Consider the following 27534-nt stretch of genomic DNA (forward strand, 5'->3'; position numbering starts at 1 on the left):
GCGAAGAAGGACGTCGGCTCTGCAGTCGCTATTGGGTTTTCTGTTGACAGTGTCCATGCCCGTACTTCAGCACGACATTTGAGGAAGCCGCGCAGGCAGGAGAGATAGAGGGACTTCCGTGTTGTCGTTTCAGTATAGATAAAGGTCTCGGATACCATCGACGTGAATGTCGCAGATCGAATAGAACATGTCGGTCTTAGAGCCTGGTGCTGGCTCGGTGGGTGGACCGTCGTTGGTGTGCCCCGCGGCATCTTCCTCGAGCGGCAGACCAACGGTATCCGCGATCTCGTCGCCACACCAGCGAATGCTTCTCGTGTTTGCCGGTGTGGCCCGGTGACCATCGTAGCTAATAGCACTGGCGGGGACTTTGAAGGGGAGGGGCGGGAGAAGAACTGCGGGCAGTAAAAACCGACTGTGCGTCTAGCTCACGGCTAAGTGTATCAGGTAGCCGTCCTTGCGGGAGGCTCCAAATGGCCAACATCGAGCCGTTTTCGGGTGAAGAGTGATCGATGACCTGGTGAGTCGTCACAAACGACACGCGTGGGAGGACGAAAGAGAAGTTCGAGAGACATAAAGAGGTCTATGCTTGGTCAGAGTTTGGCGGTATTCCATCGTCTCGTCTGGGCACCAGGATGATCAGACGGTCCCTGCACGGATAGCGGGCTGCAAGAGGGCGGGAGCGAGTTCAGACGAAAGAGACTCTGGTCTGTGTGACCAAACCGGCTGATTGTGCTCTTCAGCTACAAATCGTCGTGTGATGTGCGAGCTGTACTCGGTAGAGAGGTGCAGAGAACTTGAGAAGTGGGAGAACTGGACTGGACCTGAGAGATGGAAGGGACGGGATGCACAGTGCCCGAGCTCCTTGGTTGAGTACGTACCTATGCTCCAAGGGTAAGTACGTACCACCAACGCTCGTCGTTTGCGCCTCAGACATTCAGTTCGTCAAGCCTCAACAACCGCTCCAAATTTCTTCCGTCCAACGCCCCTCATTCACCAGCTAACTTGCTATGCAGCTGTTAAAGTCGAACCTGGAGGTCGCTGTTGGTATCAGGTCCCGTCATTGCACGCCCGAGCTTCATGCGCCGAGCTCATCCTCCCGCCATTTCCCCAGATTCAGTCATCAAAAGGACTTGAACGATGAACAGCTCGCCGTCTACTGCCACCCATACGCATGAGAGCCGTTGGCACTGTGGGGAAACCATGCGGGAACCAGTGACCTCCCATGCGTAGCAGCGTGGCGGCTGGCACCTACGCGGGAAAAGAAAGCATAGTCGAGCCAGCCTCAGGTTCTCGGCGGGGAATTATTAGCTCTCAGATTAGGCGCTCATGGAGCATAGACCGAACAAGCCTGTGACTGATACTAGACTGTGGAGGCTTCGGATAAGGTAGGTATTCAAAGGGGAACTGAAATAAATTTCTCCTCTCATTGCAGCATGCTTAGACTCTCGGAAGTTGGACATTTGCTATCACCATTACATATGCTAGGTAACAAGTCTACACGTGCACAGACTCCAGCGCCATAATGAACGAGCGAACGTAGAACAAATTCGGCAGTAGGCTTCGAGACCTAGCCGCGGAATCTCACAAGAACCCCAGATGTTGGCCAAATGCTCAGGCTTCAGGTTCGGCCAATCCTAATCAAACTAAGAAATGCACCAGTCAACAGCGACTAATCCAGCTAGCTTGAAGCCGCTCAAAGTGGTGCCATCACATAACAATCGCTCGAGAAGCATCAAGTTGAATTCGGGTTAGTGAAATAATGGCTAGGTCGCGATGGGATGAGAAATAGCGAGATGTTACAGACAATGTCAAAGGCCAAAAGGATGCTTAGGTGGTCCTAAGTTGCGGAGACTCTCGGCGAAACTCAATTAATGCAGACTCAGTTTGACTTTCCCATCATAATCAAAAGACGCGGTTCGTCACTTGCCTCTGTAGTTCTGGTCAGAGAAAAGCCTCATTACTTGACACAAGGGCTTAACGGCATGACACTAGTTTCAACGTGTCGTTTCACCATTCATCTTATTCATTCACTCTCAACTCTATAATGCCCTTCTGATGTCTGGTCTCACGGAAGCAGGCTGCTCAAGGATAGAGAACGTGTTAGCTGCCAGGCAATCTGGAAAAGCTCTTGAAAGTTAGATTGTTAACCTCTAAAGGCAAAGCTCAGGTGAAATAGAGCAGTCACGGGCTTCCGGGAAGTGGGTTTTGACTGAGCGGTTGAGATACCATCTGCGGCTGCCAACGAAAGCTCTAATCGAACCGCACTCGAGGCTCTTTGAGCATCCCCTGTATTCAAAGTACTCTCTTTGATCACTGAGGATGTGAGAAATTCGGCCTCAGAAGTGTCGGATGAAAGGTGACACTGTTGAGGTTCAAATTCTGTAGCTGGAGCAGGAAACACCTCTCGTTCGTTGTTAAAAAAAAAGAGGTGCCAGGCCAGAGGGTTGCAGACTCATGATCTCATAGTCATCGTGGATTATGTCAGCAGCATACATGACTAAAGAAATGTCGCCCAATGACTCAGGGGGGAGGCCGCTACAGAGGGTACCCTACGGGCGCTAAATCGCTAAAACGGACTACAACGGCGCTGGAAGCAACTGCATTGGCCCGCGACGGACCCGCCTTGCAGAGCTTGCGACACGCCGTGATACCTCATCGTCGACATCAGCCGAATTTTGATGTTCTCCACTACAACTACAACCACAACTCAATCATCATCATCGCCCGCTCTTCTTCCCTCGAATACCAGAGAAGGCGAAGAACACCTATCGCATATGCGTGCCATACAACAAAACTCGCTACAATGCCTCTCAGCCATCGGCTCGGGCAGGCTCTCGCAGAGGCTCGATCCAAAGCTCGATCAGTGTACGACCTCCTGCGTAGCCGCGGCGTCAATGACGAGGCACGTGTAGCCGTCAGGATACTCCTTGGTACTCTCCACAGTCTTTGGCTATTATTCGAAGACTTTGCAGAACAAGGCACTTCGCCTGCATGCCCAGACCACACCCTTTTTGACGACTTGAGCGATCTTCTTGATAACCCCAGCCTTGAGTGGTCAGCAAGCTCGTCAGCTCCAAGAAGCGAGCCCCCTTCTCTTTCAGTGTTTACCTCGAATATCTACCGGATTCATTGCCAACTCGATTCTCTTGTTCGTTGCGACTCTTGGGCTGCTTTACTCGTGCGCCTGTCGACGGACGGTCACCACAAAGATGTTGTTGGCCAACAACTAGATCATACCGTCGACTCTGCACCCAAACCCACAGAGATCGATAGCGACACATGCATTGCCATACTTCTGCACGCCGATTTCGATAAACAGTTGGATGAATGCTTCATACACAGCCAATATGTTGCTGAGAGAGATATCAAGTGTCCCGAATATGGCGCGGCGGCAAAGCTTCTACCGAATTTGGCCCGCCATCGGTACACCGACTACAAGACACCCCTCCATGTGCTCTTCCATTCAAGGAAGTCGTCTCACTTTCTTCAATGGATATTGGAATACGCCAGGCAGGAATGGCCGGAGCATTTCAACCTCAAATCCGGTGCCCTCTCGATGTCATCTCTGAATCTGCTCATGTCGAGACTCGAGGATGATTCGGTTACTCCTTTCCACATTGCTGCTTCATTGGGGCTTCCCCGGCTCTGCGAGCAACTTCTATCATGGGGAGTGGACGTCAATAAACCGAGCCCTTTAGGCACTCCTCTTTATTGCGCATTGCTTGGTCCAACGGCCCTGTTAGGACGCTCTGCAGACCCTGCACAACTCGTATCTGACTGCAAACCTACCGACTCTCAGGAGGAGACTATAAGGGTCCTCTTGGACTCAGGTGCTTCGTGTACCGTGGATGCAGCTGGACCCTGCCAAGACGAAACATTCTCACTGGCAGCATTGGCATTCCTTATTTGCCAGGCAATCCGTGCTCCAAAGATCCTACTTCGACTTCTTAAGTCGGGCGTCAACCTGGATCTGAGATTCATACAACTCTTCCATGGCAGTAATTCTCTTCTAGAGTACTGGCCTTCACCTCTCAAGCCACCAACGCGTTCGTTCTTGGAGGGAATGCTTCCCGCGATCCTTGACAGAGCCATTCCCGAATACGACAGCTACAATGATATATCACTATTGGCCACGGGAATCTATGAGATCCTGGACCATTTTGATCTGGCTCGTCCTTCTAGTATGGCCAGATCTCGATCTCTTGACGTCTCAGATACCTTGTATGTGGAACTTGTCCGAGAAGCAGTCCAAGATGGCGAGACGGCAGTTGTGAGGAGGCTTATCTTAGATCCTCGCTGGAATCCAAATGCATTTATGGCGCCTCAGAGAGCACTGTCAATCGCATCGTCCGATGATGAATATGCTATGGATGAGCCTCGGAATGCAACCACAATCCTACACTATGCGGTCGAGACCGATGAAATAGCTCTACTAGCTGCTATCTTGACATCGGGAGAAGATGTCGATATTCATGTTCGCAACCACAAAGACCAGACACCATTAATGTTGTCAGAGTCGCCCGAGGTCTTTAAACTTCTCTTAGACCATGGAGCAAGAACCACAGATACCGATGAGAGTGGACGTAATGTTTGGCACTTCGCAGCCGCCAATTCCGACATCGCTCTACTGGACTGTCTTCAAGACTACGACAAGTACCGAGACCAGAACCTGAGGGGTTTAATGAATGACGGCCAGACACCCATTGCCGAGGCCATCCTCTATCCCTTCGGCTCGATGAGGAATGGGCAGAAAATAACGTCTGAAGATTTGAAAGGGGCAATTCATATGCTTAAGACCTGCAAGCCGGATCTTGCCTACCTAAAAAGCCCGCAACCTCTTGTTTTTCTGGCTGTCGAATGTGGTTCAGCGGATCTACTCCGCAGCTTAATCGACTTCGGCGCAGACCCCTTCGAAGTTGATGAAGAATCTCGGAATGCCCTGCACTTCCTCAACGTATCGGCTAGAAAGCCTCTGATTGATATTCTTCTGAACTTGGACTTTGAAACCATCCTCAATGCCCAAAGAATGTCACCGGCGGAAACAATCTTCCAAGTTTTCAATGACAGGGCCCTGTTTGGTCCCACGTTTGCCACCCACCCTGCCAGCTTTTGCACTCTAGATGCAGGCGTATACAGCCGCCTGCTTGACTACAAGAACATTCTCGCCAGTCGCGATGATGCCAATATGGGGCTCTGGGAGCGGTTTTCTCGCAACGTTTTTGCAACAGATGCTCCTAGATGGCCAGCAGGACTAACTGCGCAACCATCACTGCAAACTGCTGTGGAGTGCTTGGTCAAGAAAGGAGCCTTGACCAAGTACGAAGAGGAGCGTGGGCGGTGCGGTATCATTCCAATCTTCTCGAGATGGACAGAGATCTCTGGCACCCAGAAACGATTACCCAAGTGGCTGGGATCGATACTATTGACAATTCTCGAGGCCACGACGAAGTTGGACGAAGTGAGAGAATCGCCAGGTGTGGTAGAATTCATCACACGCGCCACTGAGCTGGAAAATCATGAAATTGCCCAGCAATATTTGGACACGGGGGATCATGAAACGGCCCAACAATATTTGGATTTGGGGGACATGGTTCCCGAGTGATGCCGTACTCAGGAAACAGCTGGAGTGCAACCTTACGCTACTTCCTCGGACCCTGACGCAGGTGAGCTAGAAAAAGGCTCAGCCGTTGTGGTAGCTTGTGTGAGGGAGAGCCTGAATGCAGCGAAGATATCGTCACAAAGCGGCGCGAGTCTTCCGTATAGCCCGACAATCGACGGTGTTCTTGCTTTCAGGACTACCTCCGAGTACACTCAGCTGTTCTCTGATATCGTGCGATGGATTCTGTCGGATGGACATGTTCCCCAAAGGAGAATTGGGGAAGCCTCGGACGTACGAGAGGAGTAAGAAGTAAAGCCTCGGAGTGGTGACCAGATTGCAGGATACGAACTTTTCAGGCATTGAAATGCGTACGGGGTAGCTTTTTTGGAAGGTCTGGACTAGAACCTGAGGCCTCTGGACTTTGTGCGATAGCAATTGCAGGGACGAGCGGTAGGGACTGCAGCCCTGGGTATGGACGAAGAGAGTTGAGAGCTGGTCTGAGACGGTGGTCCATCATGTGGGGGGATGAGAATGAGCGTAAAATGCATAGCCGAGCGTCTCCCTTTCCATACCTTGTTTTCAATACCAAGATGGTTTCAACAACAGCCTTGTTATTCGAGTAAGCTGCCCGGAGGCAGATAACTGTGAGATCGGAGACAGAAAAAGGCATCCCCAATGGGGTACCTGGTTCCTGCCGCCTTCAGCTATTCTCAAAACCATAGTACCGTAGACATATATGGCGAGTGTGGCTCCCTCCATTGCGATCTTCTCCTACCTTAGTCGGCATTGCGATGGTCAGAATGGCAATACGCAGCTCTCGCGGACATGCTTGTGCCCGTCATCAACAAAAAACAAGCTGAAGACGGAAAAAAAAGAGTTCACCACCGGTGTGGCTACATCTCTTGGCGATTATTATGGTGCTCATGTTGGGATTCGAACTCGGGTATTCTCGCTAAGCCTGTCGTCGGGTAGGCTGGTTGGCGTAAATTTGAGTGTCGACCATTAACCGTTCCACCACCTAGACAGTTTGACCTGACCAACCGACCTAGGATGGCGCCTGCTGTGCTGGTGACGGGAATGGAATTGATGGGGGGTATAAAGGCTTGAGGCTTGCCTTCGTGGGTGTATACCGAACGAATATATGGGTGCGATAGTCTACAGAGACAGTGGGAATGGTCACTGCTACTGTGTATTAATACTGTGTAAACGATATCGAGAATCGCCCGAGCAGCTAGCAAAGGCAGAATTAAAAAACCAAATATATGGGTGCGTGGGAGGGCGGATGATTCACTTGATTAGCAGGCATCATCGCCGTTATTACGACCAGTAAACAGAAACAAAGCATCAAGGCCCGGCTTGGCAGAGGTACACCTATATTTACGCGCTGAAAGATAGGAGACATGTTGCTATTAGTTGCTATATCCTATCCTATGATCACCTAAGAATACCGCTCTGACTTCCCTTGTTGAATGCAATCTGCTCTCCTCTGACCTCCGCAACGCCAACTCTCTCATACACGTCGCAGAGTCCATCAATGGCGACGGAGTGCACAACTATTATGTAGTGTGACTGTTGAGGGTCGCCTTGTAGATCTTTTTTCCTCGCCACAATGACACATTTGAGGTTCGAGAGCTTTCTATCTGGATTGTCGAGCTCCAGGAAAAGGCTATCAGAACCCCGAAAGTCCCATATAGGCACCTTGATCTCACATGCTGCCTCTTTCTCGCCTCTCTCCTTCATGCTTTGAGACGACCAAGTCCTAAACGGCGAGATAATGTCCGCTTCCCAAGAATACTTGTTAAAGGGAACATTCAAGTATTTGATCTCGCCGTCGTATGCCATCCACGACCATGATGGAACATAAACCCCTCGAAGCAGTTCTGAGTCGATCCGAGCCAGAGATAGGCATGCCTTTTTCCACAGCAGACTTCGATGAAAAAAAGTATCAAAAACTCCATGAGAACCGACAGTTTTGAAAGTGCGGATGAGACGTGCTTCAAGCCCGCGGATGGCAACTGGCCTGTCACCAATGGAGCTAAGTGCCAACCCCGAGTACTTCTGGTAGAGGTCCTGGTAAAGCTCAATCTTCATTCCGCGAACGTAGGTGTCAATGGAGTGTGGAAAGTCCGAATCTCCCAGGAATGAGGCTTTCCGGCTGATATTTTGAGAAGTCAGTCAAGCCAGTCTAGCTGAAAGCAATAGTAGACCCAGCTAGGCTTACTTTCTCATTTTCGTCATCGTTTCACACCTTACGCCTCTTCCGCATTCCCAGTATGTCTGCTTTTCCGAAAAATAGATTGTGCGGCGGGATAGAGCTCGTTCTTGAAGAATCCAAGCCCGCTTGTTCAACTCTCCCTGTTCAACATCACGCCCAAAGTCATCGATAGAGTCGCAGATATAATAAGAGCCCCTGCCAGATGCTAAAGTAACACAGTGTCGCCATGGTCGAGATTTCAGAAAGCCGTCCTCGGTCCCGCTTGCGCAGCTAGCTGCTAGAGTTGCGTAGGCTGAGCTGTACACCTGTTCCATTAGACGAGATTCCATCTTCCAGTCTTCAGGGTCATCTTGGACGATGCAGAGCGAATCAATCCAGAGGTACCCAATAGCGAGGCTTCGTGTGACCTTGATAGCATCTTGAAATGTTTGGGGAAGCTCAGTCAACTTGATTTCCTCTTTGAAGCTTTCGAGATTTTCCTTCAAAGTGCAAAACTTCCTATGCTGATCCGGGGCCCCCCATCGATGCGATAGTGCGAGATATTTTCCTGAGTTCGTTTGCCCACGGTCTGCACAAAGTAAGCGGCATGATTCGTCGCCCTCGGATTTAACGTCGATGACTCGTGTTGGAAGAAAGGTGGTGTCGGATGCTGGGCTACAGTCATGCGTATCGTCGCAGACCCTTATCCACGTCGATAACACTGCCATATGCGCCTGGCTACCGGTAGCTGGAAGCACTGGCATTCCCATCTGTGTACCAAGAAAAGGTTTTCCTTACGCAAAGAGTCAGCACGACATAAATGTATGGAACTGACGTTTTTCTAACCTGGCAAGCTGTACAAGACTGCAACTGGCCGTCCGGGTTTCACACTTGATGTCAAATAGCTGTTGAACTTTTCAAATTGAATCTCCCCGTAGCTCTTGGATACCATGGATTCAAGTGAAAAGAAGAGGAGGCGACAGAGATCACAGACTCCCGCACTGCTTGCGAGTGATTCGAGGTTATCAGAAAAAAAGAATCTATGTGACCAGAGCCGCTTTTGGAGGTCTTTGCATCGAGGACAAAGTGTGTCAGTCGTATTTTTCGGGGGAAGCTGGCGAGAAATGTCGACTTCCTTGGACAGTTCTCTTGCTGTGTTAACATCCGGGCTACACTCCCACTCATTATCAAGCTAGAAGAACAATACTGATCAGAATGTGTTGCTTTTCTCGGGGTCGCAAGAGGCTTACCGGCTAGACAGAGTTGCGTTGTCAGAACATAAAAGTCAGGCCACCACCAGATATCAGATTTGTAGGTAAATATTTCAACCTCGAGTGCCAAGACATACCGTCTATTCCATCACTTAACTATTAGCAAAGGTCACATCTTGCTGATGGCTTAAAACGTACAAACTAGGTGACATGTTAGCTCTTGACATGAAAATTTGAAGTTTCTTGGAGCAGAATCAATACCATCTATACCGTGCATAGAAGTGGTTAGCCAAGATCGCGCAGACTTATACCACTTTGGGCAAACGTACGTACTGTCGATGTCAGTACATAATACTATAATATGTAGAATACGGGACTTTTACATCGTCAGAATGGCCACTTTCACCTGCGTCCGCAAATCCGGCGTTGATGTCTACCAGCGAATCGGTTATTGGAGGAGAACGAGATCCTAGGAAAGTTACTCTTCACCTCATGCATTAACGCCGCGTCGACCCCTTATACCTAATTGAGAAACACCTAAGGTGTCTCCAAATTGTCCCGGCCCTCCTGGAGATCCCACATGCCAATTCATCCAAGCAATTTTCGGCGTTTTCCCCGAAGCGTCTTTCATGATGCCAGCCAGCGCTTCGTGCATTTCAATAGAAGTCGCTCGATAACGAAGGCCATCGGCGAGATCGCCGTTAAAGCTGCTGTTGGTGTCCGATCGAATAATGCTCGGGTTATCTGGGCCATCCGTCGCGTGTAGAGTGGTGCTGCCTTGGGCACTGGCGCTTCCAGATGACTCTTGCCTCGGCTTGCTTACCTCTATGACTAGTAATCGTGTGCAGATGAGCTCCAGTAACTTTCGAATTGCAGTGTTCGGTGGGCATCTGGGATCCCTTCTGATCCAGTCCATCCACTTCTGAACGCCGGGTTTGATACTGGCCGCTCCGGTCACTCCAGATCCGTGTACATCGAAGAATTGCCGTGTTCTGTTCACGGGATGCGCTATGTCGTCGCCGAAACGAAGCAGTTCGGCCTTTCCGTATAGAAGCCAAATTAGAAACTCGAAATAGATACAGCCCATTGACCAAACGTCATAACGTCGCGATCGTGGTAGTTTCTTCGTTAGCAGCAGTACAGCTTCAGGTGGCTCGTACATAACCGTTCCGTTCATCGTGCGTGTAGCTTCGTTGCGCATCTCCGTCGCTAAGGTGTGAACTTTAGCCAGACCAACATCCGCAATGACGAGAAATGGCTGAGAAAATGGGTCGGAGCTCTTGTTGTTCTCAAAGCAAAGGATATTCTCTGGCTTCAGGTCCCCGTGCCGACATGCGGAGTCCTTCTTCGAATGAAGCTTGTTCATTGCACCAGCCAGGCCACAGAGCTGACCAAGAGCCCAGCCAACGAAATCTGCATTTATCTTACGAGGAGGCTCTCTTCCCCAGTAGTCTCGGAGGTTGCCACCTTCGGCCCACGGGAAAATAATAAAGTACCGATCACCCTTTTTGTAGTAAGCGATTGCTTTGATAAGGTGGGGATGCTCCATTTCACGGATCATTTGTAGAACTTCTGCCTCGGCCTCGGCTGCGCGTTCATACTCGTCATGATTCATGTTGACGTTTTTCAGCTCTTTCACTGCTACAATCGGATGTCCATGTTTATCGGCTGATAGGCGCTGCATCGTATGAGTGTCGCATCCAATAATTGCATAGCAATGCCTCGGTTGTAGGTTTGTGTGCACTTACAAGTCTTGAGCTCTTCTTGAAATGAGACTTATGAATAGACCACTTTCCCACCGTGCTGAAATGACTTTCTCTATGTCCGCCAGGCTGCCCTAGGAACGGCATTCGGTGTTCCGTGCGAAACGAGTATCTGAATTGATGTTCGTTGAAGACCGGCCCAAGAAATTGCCACTGGTTGTCACTAAACATCCATGGTGACATAGAGCGTTTCCAAAATTCGTCGGCAAAAACCTTGCGGGTGATCTCAGAGTGACCAGTTTCGGCGGAATGGGTTCTCACTTGGACTTTTTTTGTTCCGGTGACATAGAGAGGCAGAATAGAGTCGACAAACTTATGCTCGTAGAACAAGTCAATCCGGTCCGGACAACCAAGGAAGACAAGAACCGCAAAAATTCGCCTTGCCCCAGGTTTTCCGCAGACAAAGGAGGCGATTTCTGATATGGCCTCTGAGTACTTGCTCTTTCGATCGGGCAGGATTTTTGTAATCGATTTCGGAGTTACCTCCTGTTCCAGGACGGAGTATGGAAGAAAGGTACTGCTTCCGCATGTTCCTGAAGGAAGCTGTGCCGAGCGTAACTGGCCCTGAAGAGCGGCCATCTCGCCGCTCTGGTCAATCATGTTGCTACCTCTCCGAAGACTGGCAATGGATGACTTCTTCCACAATTGAGACGGTATACTCGACGTCCTCTTCGCATATATGGTAATTGAAGACACACGGCGCGAAATTGGGTTGGGCGATTGCTCGAAGTCTCGGTCTTTGTGTTGTGCGTCTACTAGTCGAATTTTCCGAAGAGGCTGCTTGTGAGCTTTTGTGACTCGACGATTGTGCTCAGGCAATTCTTCCTTCTTTAGCTACGCATTCAGCTTTATGTCGCCGATACCTGCGTCTTGGCGTGGTAATGGGCCCTACTCACATGTGATGATAACCAATGACTACCACACAGCACTGGTAAGCCTCGCATTTCAAGAATGCTTTAGCGACTGGCATAGCCTCCACCTCAATGGAAGCAGATCAAGGCGAATCTTGCGCGATCAGACTTATCTAAAGCATGCAGCAACGTACTTTACTTATGCAGTGACGAATTGGTGGGCTTACTGGTTGATGTTTGCCGTTTTGCATAGCAGATTGCGGTCTTCCCCTCCTTTGTTCGGTACCGTACCCTCCACGACTACTTTGTTGGTTCCGGTCGCCTTTTGGTGTACACCCTTCTGCCTTGACCCAAGTCCTAATATCTATTTCCCATGCATAACGTGTACATTCCAACCAACGGCAGGATGACACTTGACCTCTGCATGACACCAAAGCTGGCGCGCGTGGTTCGCACGCGCGCCGCATTTACCAATCTAGATCAGGCTCGGAGTCTGGAGAGAACCATTTTGTCCAAACTCCGCATGCCAACTGCAACCTTTAACCGATGCGCACATTGCCAATAGTGTGATGGCTGGGTAGAGCCAAATCAGGAAGCTGTCAGCATTGGCCAAAAGTTCTTGCTAACACTTTCAAACCTCGTCCGAGCAGATCACGGTCTGGTGAACTCGACTTTCACCTCGGAATAAGCGGGATATTAAAAAGAGTTGCAAAGAAGATCGACATGGACCAGGGGGCATGTCATTATGATGAACGAGAACTTTCAAATGCCACAAAGTCTCGAATTGCCTGCTGGCATCCGCAGGAACAAAACAGCCCAGTAATGGAGTTGTTTCTTTGGGATCAGGCTGTGAGCATGGCAGCTAACCCCCTGATATGCATGCACTGCGATGACGTGAGTCTACTCAAGGTTGTGCTTCGGCACAGCCAAGGAGGCGGGGTAAGTGCATCTTATCTTTTGACAGAACCTGCAGACTTTCTCCAACGCCAAATCAGGCTGAACCGAGCAGCTTATCTCCTATGTCGTGTAGGATGTCATGATCAGAATTCGTCATTGGACCACGATGCCATGGTGGCGGGTTCATTCTGCCGCACATATGAAAGGGGTGCGAACTGATCCCGGGTATCCCCGACTATAAGACTGCGGATCAGCAAAGCAGCTTCCAGCGAGGCTTCAGATTTGTCTTAGCTCATCCGTTTATGTACAAAGTGTACAAGGGCTGTGTCAAAGACAGGTCACTGGAGCGTGATGGTCTCGAAGCAACGGCCCGGAAAGACATGAGAGACTGGAGTCCCTTCGGCAGTTTCGCTGACAATTACTTCAGCCTGGAGGATGCTTATGTGGCTGCCTTCATGGTCGCCTGAATTTGCAGCCTCTTCTATCTCGTACAGTCGCTGGTCATGGTTGATGCTTAAAGTTTCATAAGACCCCGCGATTGTCGGTGGGCCGTCCTGTTGAACCCAGCCTTCAAACCCAGTCATTTGTAAATGCGATCCCTGAGTCTGACGTCCAAAAAGGCATCTCAACGAGCAATGGCTTCTCAAGCTCTACTTTCAAATTTGAAAAACTCCCTTCAGTATTCTTCTGTCGTAAGCCAGCAGTTCTTGCCAGTCAGTAGTCTGAACGATCTCATCACCAAGGAGACCGTTCAGAATGAGCTCCCCAGAAGCCTCATGACTAGACTGTTTTCGGATAGCCTCCCAAGCAAAATTTCGATGAACGCAAGACGACTTTTTGCAATCCTTGTGATTATCGGAGAGCCCCAGGCAATTCGGAAGCTAGTCGACGATGGTCTTACCGACGACGATTTACCAGTTGCAAGGCCAACCCATGACAAGCACAGTGGTACTTTGGAATCCAAGGGGAGACTGGAAGTCAGGTCATTCAAAGACTGGAAGAATGAAGCGAAGGTGGACATGTTTCTGGAAAAGCAGTGGCTCTTCCTTGCCCCAAAACTGGATGTTACAGGGACACCCACAGTCTTTCATGTGGATTCAAAATGCCCGCTGCCATTCTTAAGAGCAACCGAACTTCGAGGTGAACACAGCAATGTTGTCTACAAAAGCGAGCTACATGCGGCTCACCAAACCGGCTCTGGGGTGAGTCCGAATCTTCTCCAACAGTATAAGATTCAAGAGCTAATTCGGTATTCAAAGGCGCAAACCAAGGACATGGTGATTGCAGTCAAAATATTTCGCACCTCTGATGGCTTCAATCTGTTCGATCAGGAAAGGAAGAATCTACTGAAGACTCAAGGTATCAAAGACAGACATCTCATTCGATACTTGTTCTTCTGCGAGCGAGACAAGTCTTACTTCATAGCCTTCCCATGGGCAGAAGGGGGGAACCTCCAGGAGTTCTGGATGTTGCATATGTCAAACCAGGAGTACATGTTATGGTCTCTGCAACAGATGCTTGGAATCAGTGGTGCCCTCCGGAAGCTTCATGACATCAATTTCCGTCATGGCGATCTCAAGCCCGGGAATATCCTCCACTTCCCCAACGGCGGGCTGGGTAATCTTGTCATCGCAGACGTCGGGATTTCCAAGGTCCACAAAGCTGCGACATATGTGAGATCCATGAGTACCCTCACCAGAGCTACTACACCTTCATACGAGCCACCAGAAGCCATCCTAAAGACAAATAAGCCTAGACCTCGCAGATACGACATTTGGTCGATGGCATGCATTTATCTCGAGTTTGTCATCTGGATGGTCTACGGGGTCAATGCCATCAACAGCTTTGCTGAATCCAGGGAGGAAGGGACGGCAGCTCAAAGAACTTCAAACTTTTACGCGCTTCGGGGAAACATTGCGGTGATACATCCTTCGGTAATCGAAGCATTTGCAGTTCTGCGAAGGGATCCCCGTTGTGAAGGTGACACAGCGCTAGGAGCCCTTGTCAATCTAATCACCCAGCACCTGCTCTTGGTTCAAGTGGACGATCGTGCCACCGCAGACCTTTTGTACGAGAAACTTGGACAGATCGTCCACCGCGCAACCAAGGACCCCTCTTTCATAGCGAATCAAGCAATATCTCCCCAAAAGACTCCAGCCATATTTGGACGGCCAGTTGAGATTCCTTCAGGGCTGCGAACAGCCACCAGCTGGTAGTAACAAGAGATTTACTGTGGAGGATATGTTTTGCTGTTTACATTTCACGTCTTTCTGGGAATCCCCTGCAGATGATATTTACCTCGGCACTATGTTTTATCTTAATATTTAGTTTCTTTTTTTTTCTTTTGAATTGATCCGCGCATTTCGGACATTCGGAATGATGTGACAAATTCACATTTGGGAATGACATTACTCATTCAAAGTAGAGCAATACATAGAATCTTTACCTCTATGCCGGATATATGATCGTAATACTGTCGTGAGTTAGTGGGATTACTTTTTATCGTTAGAACGCGCTTACGCAGCAGTGAATAGCCTGAGAGGCAATCTTTAAACTAGTGCAAGGCTTTCCTTTCCGACTTTCGAAGGTGGGATCCTTCACCAAAAATAGATACGAACCAAGCCCTGATGTCATTTCAAGCAGGCTGCGCGTGAGCATGAGATAAGAGCATGAGCAGCTTGGGTGATAGGGTGCCTTACTGCTTCGACATACTCCCCATGCCGGAGCTGCGCCGCTGAACCGGACCTATTTGTAGTTGGAAAGGCCCTCAAGTTAAGATGCGTAAAAAAACTTGAGGGAATCGACCCAACCTTTTGCTTCTCTTCGTCTCCAAACCACCATGTCCAACTATCTCAGAATCGCGGACGTCGAATTGACAGATCAGCCACCTGGAGGAGCGCCGAAGCAGGCTCAAAAGTCGGCTCGTCACGATGATATTCCTGAAGCCTTGGCAAGCGGTGGACAGCAACTCCCCCACGAAGTCAGAACGAAGCGATGGTGGTCAAAGTTTGGCAAAAAAGGCTGGCTAATCCTAGCGCTAGGGATGGTCGTGATACTCATCTCGTGTACGGCCCTTGCGCTTCTGTGGAACGGTGCTGTAATCGCGGCGTCCGGTGAAAACCCGACGACATTGTGGAAGGCTGTAGTGTTCAACGAGTGGGCTCCGACCGTAATAACAATATGTTCAGCTGCTATCCGGACTTCGATGATGCTGCAAGTTGGACTCATCACAGCGGCAATATCGGCGCTGATGCTCGAGAGTTCGCGAGTATCTCTCGCTGACGCTGCGGTGGTGTCTATCGAGAGAGCAGCCAGTACTGGCCCATTTGCCATCTTCTTCCCGGCGGCAAGACAAGGCAACAACCTGCCAGGGCTATATCATCTCATTTTTGTGATTGCAGCCCTAGGAATAATGGTGACCTCGACCTTCTTCTCGACCATCCTTCTCTCCGACTTCCGAACCGTGTCAATATCCGGGCCAGCAACGAATATTACGGTCTCTGTGGCGTTCAGAAACGACGGTACCGAGCTACGCGGAAGCGGTGTATCACTTTTTAAATCTAGCCCAGCCACGTATTGGAGATACGGGGAACGGAACGATGGCGGAGCTCTGTTAGGCCCTGACATTGTCGATACTGGCAACGTCTATCGCGCTCTTCTGCCGTCAATGAACGCCACGGCAAGAACGACCCTCGAATACTATAATGGACCTGTTCTCATCGCCAACTCTAGAACCTTTTGCTCTGATCCAGAGTTCGAAATCTTGAATGTCTACAATACCGACTCCGATGACCTTTTTGGAGTCAAGGTGGATGCCTCGATACCCATCGGAAAGCATCTCAAAGGAGACACTTATAAGGACGCAGTCTTTCACATGAAATTCGACTGTCGCCTTGCGCGCATTGGAGGTCACTACAAGGACGGAAGTAAAAAACCAATCTACGATAGCGACCTATGGCCACTTACATTTTGTCCGGGTCGAACTTGGGAAGGTGATGGTTTCAAAGGTCTTTCAGAACCAGTGGAGGGAACAGAGTACATGTTCCATGGCATACTTGTTGTGAACTCCAGCCAAACCATTTATGAGCAATCTATCGACGTGGATAACCTTTCCCCTGTTTATGGAAAAGACGGGGTCTGGACGTCCGTCCGTGACAACTCCAGCTTTCCGCTCTTCAACGCCAGCCTTTGCTTCACAAATGTCGCAGAGCCCGCCGTCTATAACGCAACCATGCGAGGACAACCAATCTTGCAAGAACTCGAGTTCAACTGGAATAGCATCAAGTGGAACACCAGCTCCATCCGCCGCCAGTTGGGCATCGCAAGCCCCGCAGCCCGTAGCTCCCCCGCCGTGTTCACAGAGCGCGGCATCATGCAACTCGAATCCTTTACTCTCTCCTCGGAAGAGAAGCTTTGGTGGACAGTGAGCGCTCACGGCGTGCTGATGGAGTCCCTCAGCGCAACTCTGGAGACACGGGGTTGGAATATGTTGAACGGCGCCTACTTGGGCGAGACTTGGGGCACGAGAAGCCAAGAGCACGAGCAGGAGCAGTGGACGCCTCACTCTGCGCACGTTACGCTGTTCCAGGACATCTTGCAGACGACAGGAGATCTGTCGCGGGCGGTCCAGGCGATGGTCGAGCGGTTACATCAAATGGCGTACTACGAGTCTGAGAACGGGTATAATCTAGAATTTCCCGTTACGACTGTGTCTTCGAGGAGCACCTATATCCCGTTGCGCTGGACGGGTCTCAGTATCGTGCAGGGTGTAATTGCGCTTCACATTGTACTATTGCTGACAACGACGGTGCTGTTCCTGACACGGACGAGGGCTTCGTCACTAGGAAATGCGTGGCAAGCAGTTGCGCAGGTTGTCTCGCCGCATACTCAAGAGATAGTTGATAAGGCGGATAGGATGATGGATGGTGAAGTTAAAGAGAGGACAGTTTCGACGGGGGCGGACGTCTTTGGCGTTTGGATTCGCCGCTCGGTTGATACAAGTAGGGTGGAAATTCGCCCAGCAGCCGTACGGGCTCGTCGCCTACTTGGTCGAGACCGGGGTTAAATTTCTTTAATCCAAGTCATTTCTTGTTAGAACTTTGCTATGGTGTCTCAAGCTCCGGCAGGTCTCTGTTTCGCCCAGATTTCTATATCTAAATCGCCGGACTTGTGTTTCCCGTCTTCAATTCTGTGTAAGTTTCAAAACTTCTGAACGTTGAGGGATCCATAATCACCGTGACAACTGGTCTCGTCTAGATGCAAAATGGACTTCTCATCACACGCAGACTCAGATTCACAGCGTGTCGGATCATAACCCGTGCCTTGCCCTAAAGACTTGTTGGACAACTCTCTCCAGACAGCTCCGGTTCTGTGCAAGGGTTCCTCGACTTGCCGCAATCTCTCCATAACTTTAATCGACACCGATTCAACTAAGGTACGAAGGAACAGCGGAGCAAGTCCAAGTCCGGCACAACACACGAGACTAGATCGCTTTCCGTGACTCCAGGTTTTGAACATGCGTTCGCACACAATTGAACGAAATTTTGTCAAGTCTGAACAATTGTGGCGTACCTTAGCCGTACGAATCATTCAGTTCGGGCACCTCGTCTTGGAATGAAGTATCCCCCCATATCCTGTTCAGGCAAACATCCCCTTTTTCTCAGCTCCTTCAAGTGAAGAAAAACCTTCTTCATCATTTCGCTAGCATCGCGATACAAAATTTCCATTGCTCACGTGTAGTGGAAACCCTTGCCGGTCGGTCCAGGCACGTGGGGACCAGCTACATGACTCAGGCGACTGAGCTCCAAGTTCCTGTCTTCGAAAGGGGTTGCCACTCATGACCTAAGCCTCCCGGCATTTCTAGAGTCTAGACCGCGCTCCCAGCGGACCGCGCAAACCAAACATAGCGCCGAAACCGAACATGTGGTTCTCAATGAGGCGGTAGAACTGGGCATGGAGTCATGGGAAGACCCTTGGTTTAAGCCCCTGACGGAACAGATATTTACGGCAGCAGAGACACAAACAAGATCTCTGGTTGGCCGAGCTCGGATGACAGCGAGCTGCAGCGAATCGGGTGCTTCCGAGTGGGAACCACACCATCGAGGGGAACTCTCGAGTCTTATGCAGGATCTTCGGGTTGGGCCTAAGGCCATCCTACGGCACTAGTTTTCTTGCAACCTCTTGGGCAGCTCTGTGATATTGTGTCATTTCGACCGATATGGCGGTTCATCACCATTTCCGAAGGCCAGCACATCAGCCGAAAGACGCGTCAAAGAGAAAAGGGAAACCCCATGACGACATGTGCATAGTTCCATGTTGCATACCATCCGCAAGCCAAGGCCGCGCAGGGACACACAGGGAGTCCCCTGGCGAATGACGGCAAGCATCCCGATTTTGTTAGGTAATAGGAAGTCGGGCCCTAACGAACTTGCGCCAAAATATGGTGTGCTAGCACGTTCATGGAAATTCGATCTGCTGCTTCTCGTGGAGCGGTTTCGGCCCAAGTGGAGTTTGATGGATACGAAAAAGTATTTCCGGTATGAGAACCTTTCCAGGTTACCGGAGGGTCCGGGTGACAAGCTGCCGACGTCGTGAACCGCCGGTCCGGTTCTACTTATAAGAAAGGGGTCTTCCCCCATACTTTTCCCCACGATCCACTTGTGCCTCCCACAAGGTCAGAATTTTTCTTTGGTAATATATTGTGCTTTTGTATCTTGTTTTTCTTCTTCTTCTCTTTGGGTCCATCCTGCTCCGCTGCCAAGTTCGAAGATACTCGCTCGTTTTCTGACCGTCGATGCAATGGCGGGAATCTCACAGTCCTCTCCCGATGATGACCCTGGCCCCGAGCCCGGCGGCATCGGCTCGGCCTCAACGCCAGCACCTGAGCCGGTGGAAGCCGCTTCTGAACCAACATCCGGCTCCGACACGGCCGGGACAAGCACCCCTTCCGAGGCCGCAGCTGCAGCCGCCCTGAAGAAAGAGAAAGGCCGCGTCAGATTTAACAGCAACGCGGCCGCGACCAAACCTCCAACATCACCACCAGCAGTCCCAACTACACCCAAGCTTGCTCCGGCACAGCCTACCAGACCGTCCATCCTACGAGGTGGTTCGGGCAGTTCCATCCCCACCGTGGCTACTTTCGCCAAAGAGGAACCCCATCCGCCTGATGAGAATGAACGCCAAGAAGCAAAGTCTGCTGCGGCAGCTGCTCAAGAAAGAGCTCGGCAGATGGCTGAAAATGTTCACTTCGGCTCGCCGACCCGCGCGAACCGAGACTCCCTTGAGTCCGCTACTACCACTACGGCAAGCGAGTACGACCTCGGAGGAGGGGAGGGGGCTGGAGGATACATTGCCCTTCAAGATCTTCACTCTCGCCAGCCACTCAATGGCGATTCTGCCGAGGCTGAGAAAAAAGCCCACGAGCACCATGCCGCCCTGAACGACGAGGCTTACAAAATTGTGAGAGCCCACACCTGGCGCCTCGCCGAGAAATCCGAGAGCGTCGCTGGTCCATCCAACGCGCAGGAGGCAGAGATCCACAAGGTCACCGAGCACCTCCTACAGGAGATCAACGATGGTCAATACGATGGTGTCTACTCTGTCCCCGCACCCACGGAGTACCGCGGGAGCGTTCTTTCGCAGCTTCTCAAGCTGTACAAGCCTGCGGAATCAGGCAATCAGTACCAGTCGTCCGGGCAGACCAATCGCAGCTCCGTCACCTCATTCTCCTTTGGTGGACCGCTGCCGGGAGCTGGCACGCCGGGCTCGAACTCAGGCACCGCGACCCCGACGACGCCCAAGAAGAAGAAGTGGTACGAGGCAAACCGCTCTCAGGAGACTCTCGTCAACCTCATCGAAGCTTCGGCCCGCCTCGCCAATCCTAATACGCAAGGGAAGCCTGACGAGTCACCCAAGAATGGCAAGGGGGCTGCGAAGAAGACGCGGCCGAAGCATAAGCGGACCGCCAGCAACTCCATCGCTGCGTACCTAGCCAGACAAGAGGAGGAGGCCAAGATTACCGTCCACATCGCCGAGACGCTTTCCAGACAGGAGTACATCATCACACTCTGCAAGGCTTTGATGCTCTTTGGTGCACCAACGCATCGTCTCGAGGAGTACCTCAGCACAACGGCCAAGGTCCTTGAGATCGATGGTCATTTCCTGTATCTCCCAGGATGCATGATTATCTCTTTCGACGATCGGTCCACCCATACAACCGAAGTCCGCATCGTCCGCGTAGCCCAGGGTATCGATCTCGGAAAGCTCAGAGACGCACACCACGTTTATAAGGAAGTCATTCACGATGTCGTCAGCGTTGACGATGGCATCCAGCGGTTGGACACCCTCATCAAAGCCAAGGACAAGTTCCACGCCTGGATCCGAGTCCTTGTCTTTGGCTTGACCAGCGCCACGGCTGCCCCCTTCTCGTTCGGCGCTCGCATGATCGATCTCCCGCTTTGCTTCTTCTTTGGCTGCCTCGTCGGTTTCCTGCAGCTCATCGTGGCCGCCAACTCCAAGCTATACAGCAACGTTCTCGAGGTGACGGCTACCGTCTTGGTAAGTTTCCTGGCACGAGCCTTCGGCAGTATCAAGGGCGGCGAACTCTTCTGCTTCTCGGCCTTGGCGCAGGGAGGCATCGTCATGCTACTACCTGGATACCTAGTTTGTAAGTGAACCCTCTGCGCTACCCCGTCGTGATGAACCCCCGAGCTGTACCTCCTATTCCTCTGCGCTTCTCGCGTATGTGTCGGGGATGCTACTAGCCTACGGGCACCAAAACCCTAGGACAAGCCGCTGATGGCCCAGTGTGTTCCGCCCTCGAGCTCCAGTCCCGCGCCATCGTCCCCGGTTCGATCCGCATCGTCTATGCCATCATCTATTCCCTCTTCCTCGGCTTCGGCATCACCATCGGCGCCGTCCTCTACGGCATGTTCGACGAAAACGCTGTCTCTACGACTAGCTGCACCAACTCGATCCCCACTTACTACACCTTTATCTTCGTGCCCCTCTTCGTCCTTTGCATCAGTGTCCTGTATCAGGCAAAATGGCGCCAGATGCCTGTCATGCTCGTCGTCGCCTTCGCCGGGTACATTGTCAACTACTTTAGTAGCTTGCGCTTCAGCGCCGCGCCGCAGGTCGCCAATGCTCTCGGCGCGCTCACGGTTGGCGTTCTGGCGAACCTGTACTCCCGTCTGAGGCACGGCGTCGCGGCAGCCACTCTCATTCCGGCCATCTTCACCCAGGTGCCCGGAGGTCTGGCGTCCACTGGAGGATTGCTGAGTGGTCTTAGTGCGGCCAACGCAATCACCAACTCGACGCACGCCGTCAATGGCACAAGCTCTGTCCAGTACTCCGGAGGCGAGTCCCTCAACACGGTCGTATTTAACGTCGCCGCCTCCATGATCCAGATTGCCATCGGTATTGCCGTTGGTCTATTTATCAGCGCGTTGATCATCTACCCGCTCGGCAAGCGTCGCAGTGGTTTGTTCAGTTTCTGAACATGTGCCAAGCTCCTCGCCTGGCATATCCAACTTCAACTTCGTAGTCTTTTCTTCAAGTCATGTTCTCTTTTCTAGCATCATGTCTAGCCTTTTAGTCCACCGTATTCCACTGGACCGTTCCATGTAGTTCAAAAACAGAGCCAGACCGGTAGCGGCGCCCTGCCCTACTTAAGGTCTTCCGTAGCGATCATAGTACCAGTCCTCCAAGAGGAAACAACAGCAAAAGTAAAATTCATGTACGTACTTTATGTAGATTATTACAAAATTGGGAAAATGCAAGGCGTTGGGGTAGACAGCAAACAATTCAGTCATTACCGGTGATCTCGTACTTTGACCTAAGCTGCCTTTAATGCGATAAGAAAAACCTTTCAATAGTGCTGATGTCGCCACGATGTCTTGTACACGTTGTAGGGGCGTTCAAAGCAACGGAGTTCCCGTGCTCTTGATCTAGCATCCATGGCGATGCAGCAAGGAGACAGCCGAAATATCATAAGAGATTAGCGCCAGACCAAGTCCCTAAAGCTCATGAATTGGTACAGTAGCTTCAATTGAGGGGGGAGGCATCACGGCAACAGCGTTGGACGAGAGAAATGGTGATGGACCCTTGCCCACGAGCATTCAGCATTGAACAAACGATGTGGGACAGCGACATGGAGATATGCTATCGTAGCTAGCAGTCTAGCTAATCGCGATCTTCGACCAGACTCATCTATCGCAATTGTTTTGGGCGAGATCTTGGCGAGACGCAAGAGGCGGAAGTGCGCCACACAATGTCTTAGACCCGGCCCGAAAGTTCGCACTCGATCCAAGTCTCAGTTCGACATACGGAATGAGATAACAGCGCGAAGATCACCACCCAGCGCGCCTGACATGTATGCACGCTGGCAATGTGTGAAAGGGCCGACGACGTCAAGGGTCCATGTTTTCAGAATATGCCGTTCTCAAGGGGCGAATCGCTGCCTTTCGCAATGCTTCATCTGACTTCACCTGTTACACTGCTCTGCCGAGGCTACCTGTCATCGTCAATGTCTTTGATCTCGATAAGCAACCTAAGTAGGTGCCACGATACGTGCGCATGACAGACGTTGGAAAGCGACGTCATGTGTATTGGATTACACACGCACATAACGGACTTTCATTCGAAGCAACTCTGTCAGTATCCCTTTTCAAGAACTTTAACAAGGAGCCTCAGTATAAGGTACCTAGTCACAGATTTGTCTCATTCAAACACACTTCTACCTCCTATGCTTAAGCTCTCAATGCCTCCTCAATTATTTTCGGGTATGCTAGGACACCCAACGCCCCAGCTTCACGGAGTTGTTGGACGAGGCGGCAATCACATCCATGATTTTCCATTTTCCAGACTGGCAGAAGTTATTGACTTCGTAGTGACAATATACTCATCAAATCAGACCGATCAATGCTTTACTAACTTATCGAGGAATTGAACAGTTTTATATGCGATGGTCGAAAGTAGGAACGCCAGTAAGCAACCGGGCATCAATATGTCCCGGCCGCATGTGTGTCGCAAGCCACGGTCCTTTCAAGGCACTTTGCACGTGTGCTCTCTGGCCTCCAATCACATTTGACGTTTTTGCTCAAGATGCTTTGAACCCCGAAGTCGGACTGATAGCAGCACCGAGAAGAGTGTAGCATTCCCTCAGCTCAGATACGTCTCCTACTAATTCGTTGTGCCCCAGGTCCAAAGTGTGAAATGAGGAGCAGTGTCACGAGCCGCTAACTGCGTAGGGCCTTTCAAGAAGCAGCCCTTCCTCGTCCAGGGTTCATGGGGCTTGTCAACATGGCTGCGTGTGCGGCCGTATCTGCATCTGTGGGATGAGGCGTTTTTGCAAAGCACTAAGCAGTTGTTGTTCTTCCTGTGACCATATCCTTAATAGAGGCTGAGAAGAATCAGCGTTGGTCCAGACTCTTCAACCTTAAACGCATTAAGCATCGTAGTATTCGGTCAAGCATCTGGGATCCCGATCCGTCATCTGCATCAAGGAGTTCCCTTCAGCTTTCCGGATTGGATCACGTTGAGGGTCTTCAACGTCCACAGCCAAAGCGAAGCCAAGCCAAATGAGCAAGTGATGGCTTATCTGACCCTTCCTTGATCTCTTCCTCCACATCTGAGTCGAATCGCAGCTTTTGGCAACATGAAAGGCTCTCAGTCGGATGTTATGTCACTTCTAAGGGAGGCACACATGGTCTCCAGGGCAGAAAGAAACGCTTCAACAAGCATCTCAAAAGTCAGGGTGTCAGTGGCTCGCGATCTATGGTCACACATGCCCGGAAATCACCAAGTCTTATTACGAGAGCCTATGCCACGATCAGCGATTGGTAATTCGGACTTGCAGTAGAGAGAACGTCTTCGGCGCAGACAAGAGACAGAGCCAAGCTAATGTGAGACAAGAAGCGCCTCCGGCCGATTACGCCAACGCCAAGTCAACGTCCCGTTTTGGGCCGCAACTTAACATGCCAGTCTAAGCATCTTAGGAATGAAGTCAGGTGTCAATCCGGTCCGAGAATCTGAATAATAGGTACAGGCCGCGGGTCTCACGGTTTTTGTACCTCGGAGTTGTTAGATAACGAGTCCGACATGCAGAGTTGCGAAAGATTTGTAAAGTAAGGAAACCTTATGAACTTTCCTCCTTGCCAATTATTGGCAAGCTCATCTATAACACCAGACCGAGCACGAGTCGGGAGATTTTGGGAAACCTTGACTCGGGAATATAAGACACCTGCTGCCGCCGGGTTCCGCCCTGTCAAAGAGACAAGACGACACAAGCCGATTTCCACTTTCAGGTTTCACCCCAACTTTTTTTGGTGTGAGATGTCAGCCCGTCCGAACGAAAGCGTCAACTTTGTTCGGAAAGCTAAATAATCATAATTAAGTGCCCGGTTCTAACGATTTTCGAATCAAATAGCCTCGATCTGGCCGCCACTTTTTGCTTGCCGCAAACAACGTTTCTCAAGCACACCGGCCGGCCCGAAGTCACCATTCTGTCATACCGACTGGCTTGCACGCACTTACACAGATCGCTCACCTCGCCCCAAAACTGCTACATGCCACCAATGCGTGGGGGGCTTTTACTATAGAGGCTTGTGGCTCGGGAGCCAAGACGGATTTTGATGCGGCCTTACGTTCTGGCCATCATCGCTGATTAGTTACGGATGCGAAGAGGGCATCGTCATTTACGGCTTAGAGCTAGGTCGGCACGGAGTATTACATCCCACACTTGTACAGACGAGGCTTAAAGAGGGCGATCTTGGATGAGAGACCCCCCCGAGAGTCTTTCGAAGCTTGTATAACAGCTTTGGAACCAGCATTCTCGGCTTCTAGAGTACTTCCCTTGTCCAGTCCTCTCCTGACTCTATTCTCTCCGCAGCGGTAGCCAAGGGACACAGTTTTTCTTTGAATAGGTTGCTTGGCTATCAACCTTCACCATGCGGTTCACAAACCCATTCTCGCATCCCCCACGGGACACATACGAGCGACACTCTCTCATCGCCGAGCAAGATGGCCTAGCCTCACCGTCAACGGAATCGCTGGACGAGATCATCGACATTGAGAAGCGCCAATACCCCTTTCTCATCTCAGTGAGATCCGCCCGGAACTCAGTATCCTCTTTCCTCAACGAACACCTCCACCTAGGTGGCGACCTGACCTGGACAGACCGCCTCCTCACACTCCTCACCACATTGAAGCCATTTGTCTTTCTCTTCCTTCCTACGTTCTTCATCAGCCCCTTCAACTACTTCACCACAGCCCCGGGCCAGCGACCAAAGCAAAAGAAATTAAGCCCGACAGCATACCTAGACGGCCTCCGCGGCGTTGCAGCCTTTGTGGTCTACATCTTCCACTTCTCCTACCTCTGGTTTCCCGACCTACGATGGGGCTACGGCTTCGCGGGCCACCAGATGTTCTGGCAGATGCCCATCGTCCGGGTCCTGCACTCCGGACGCGCCAGCGTCACCGTCTTCTTCGTTATCTCGGGCTTCGTCCTCACCCTCAAAACCGTGTCGATGATCCACAAGCGCAAGATGGACCAGGCTTTGAGTGCCCTGGCCGGCTCCGCGTTCCGCCGTCCGTTCAGACTGTACCTCCCCATCTTTGCGTCGACCTTCGTCATCGCTCTCTTGGTGTATGGTGGAGAGTACGTGAGGGATCCCTCGGGAGCACCTGTACCGCCCCGGGGCCCGAGTCTCGACCAGCAGCTGCAGCACTGGTTCTGGAGTACGGTCAACTTGATGAACCCGTTCCGAGCAATTGTCAACAGAGAGAACATGAAGGGAAGCGAGTACGACGGGCATCTCTGGACGATCCCCGTCGAATTCAAGGGCTCGCTACTCGTCTTCTTCCTCTTGCTCATCTTTGCGCGAGCAAAGAGGTGGATTCACATGGTCGGTGTCACGGGCGTCACCCTCTGGCTGGTCCACATCGGCGACTGGGACCAAGCTCTCTTCTGCGCCGGACTCCTCCTCGCAGAACTCTCCATTATTATGCCCAACAACAGTCCGACCTCAACAGAAACACCCGAAGACGAGCTCCCCAGCTACAGACTGCGCGCTGTCAAGAGGTATGGCTCAAAGTCCATCCACATCATCCGCCACGCTGGCACAGTGGCCCTCTTCTTCCTCGGCCTACATCTCTTCTCCTACCCAGAATACTACGGCGCCTCAACCCCAGGCTTCATCACAATCTCGCAATGGGTGCCAGACTACTACAAAGCAATGGGCGACCGCACCCAGCTCTACTGGAACTCCATAGGCGCCATCATCTTCATCTTCGCCTTGATGTACTCCCCACCCGTCACCTTCAACCTCGAGGCCCTGCTGCTCAGGGGTCGCAATATCCGTCTACCCTGGCACCAAACCAACCTGGATCTCGACGATGACGAAAAGGAAGAACTCGCAGCAGCGGCTGCATCTTCCTCCTCCACAGAACCCGAACCAGAAAAGGCCGAGCCTCTCCTCCAACGCCCCTTCACCACGAGCTTCGCGCAGTACCTCGGACAGATCTCCTACTCGCTGTATCTGTGGCACGGCGCCATCAACCACATGGTCGGCGTCAGGTGGCTGTCGCCGGCGCACGCCGCGTTGTCGCTTGCCGGCGCCCAGGCCAAGGTGCTCACGGAGGGCGGGAACGCCGCTGGCGGTACTGAGATGGTGAACAAGGCATGGGGCGCGTATGAGCTTGCGTTCTTCTGGGGTTCGCTGGTGAACACGCTGGCTCTTTTTTGGGCGAGCGATGTGTTTAACCGGATAGTTGATGTGAATGCTGTCAAGTTTACTCGATGGCTTGGTGAGAAGGCGTGGAGGAAAGATTAATTCCGATTGATATGTGGTCTACATCAGCATTTTCATTAGCATTGCATTTTCATAGGCGTCATGGAAGCCTCGTCAGATCAAATCCTACTACAATATTCAACATGACGTCCCAGGCGTGTAAAAGATACTACTCACCTGATACGCAATGACTGATGTGATTGTCTAAGATTGCCAATGGCTTGCCTTAT

The 27534-nt window shown here is 51.3% G+C and overlaps 3 protein-coding genes across 3 annotated transcripts; all 3 read left to right on the forward strand.

Annotated features, from left to right (window-relative positions):
• Window positions 1–16182: 16182 nt before the first annotated feature.
• N0V96_007163 (uncharacterized protein) lies at window positions 16183–17580 on the forward strand (the record flags this gene model as incomplete). The annotated part of the gene is made up of 1 exon (XM_065757942.1): window positions 16183–17580. The coding sequence occupies one exon, from the start codon at window positions 16183–16185 to the stop codon at window positions 17578–17580; it is 1398 nt and encodes a 465-aa protein (XP_065613465.1).
• A 1733-nt stretch (window positions 17581–19313) lies between these two features.
• On the forward strand, window positions 19314–22012 carry N0V96_007164 (uncharacterized protein; the record flags this gene model as incomplete). Its single annotated transcript, XM_065757943.1, has 2 exons — window positions 19314–21180; window positions 21321–22012. 2 exons carry the CDS (start codon window positions 19314–19316, stop codon window positions 22010–22012), a joined length of 2559 nt encoding a protein of 852 aa, XP_065613466.1.
• A 3450-nt stretch (window positions 22013–25462) lies between these two features.
• N0V96_007165 (uncharacterized protein) lies at window positions 25463–27346 on the forward strand (the record flags this gene model as incomplete). Its single annotated transcript, XM_053196292.2, has 1 exon — window positions 25463–27346. One exon carries the CDS (start codon window positions 25463–25465, stop codon window positions 27344–27346), a length of 1884 nt encoding a protein of 627 aa, XP_053046411.2.
• Between the last annotated feature and the right edge of the window lie 188 nt (window positions 27347–27534).

Source organism: Colletotrichum fioriniae (assembly GCF_027942845.1).
Source record: "Colletotrichum fioriniae strain IMI 355084 chromosome Unknown scaffold_8, whole genome shotgun sequence".
Classification (NCBI taxonomy): domain Eukaryota; kingdom Fungi; phylum Ascomycota; class Sordariomycetes; order Glomerellales; family Glomerellaceae; genus Colletotrichum; species Colletotrichum fioriniae.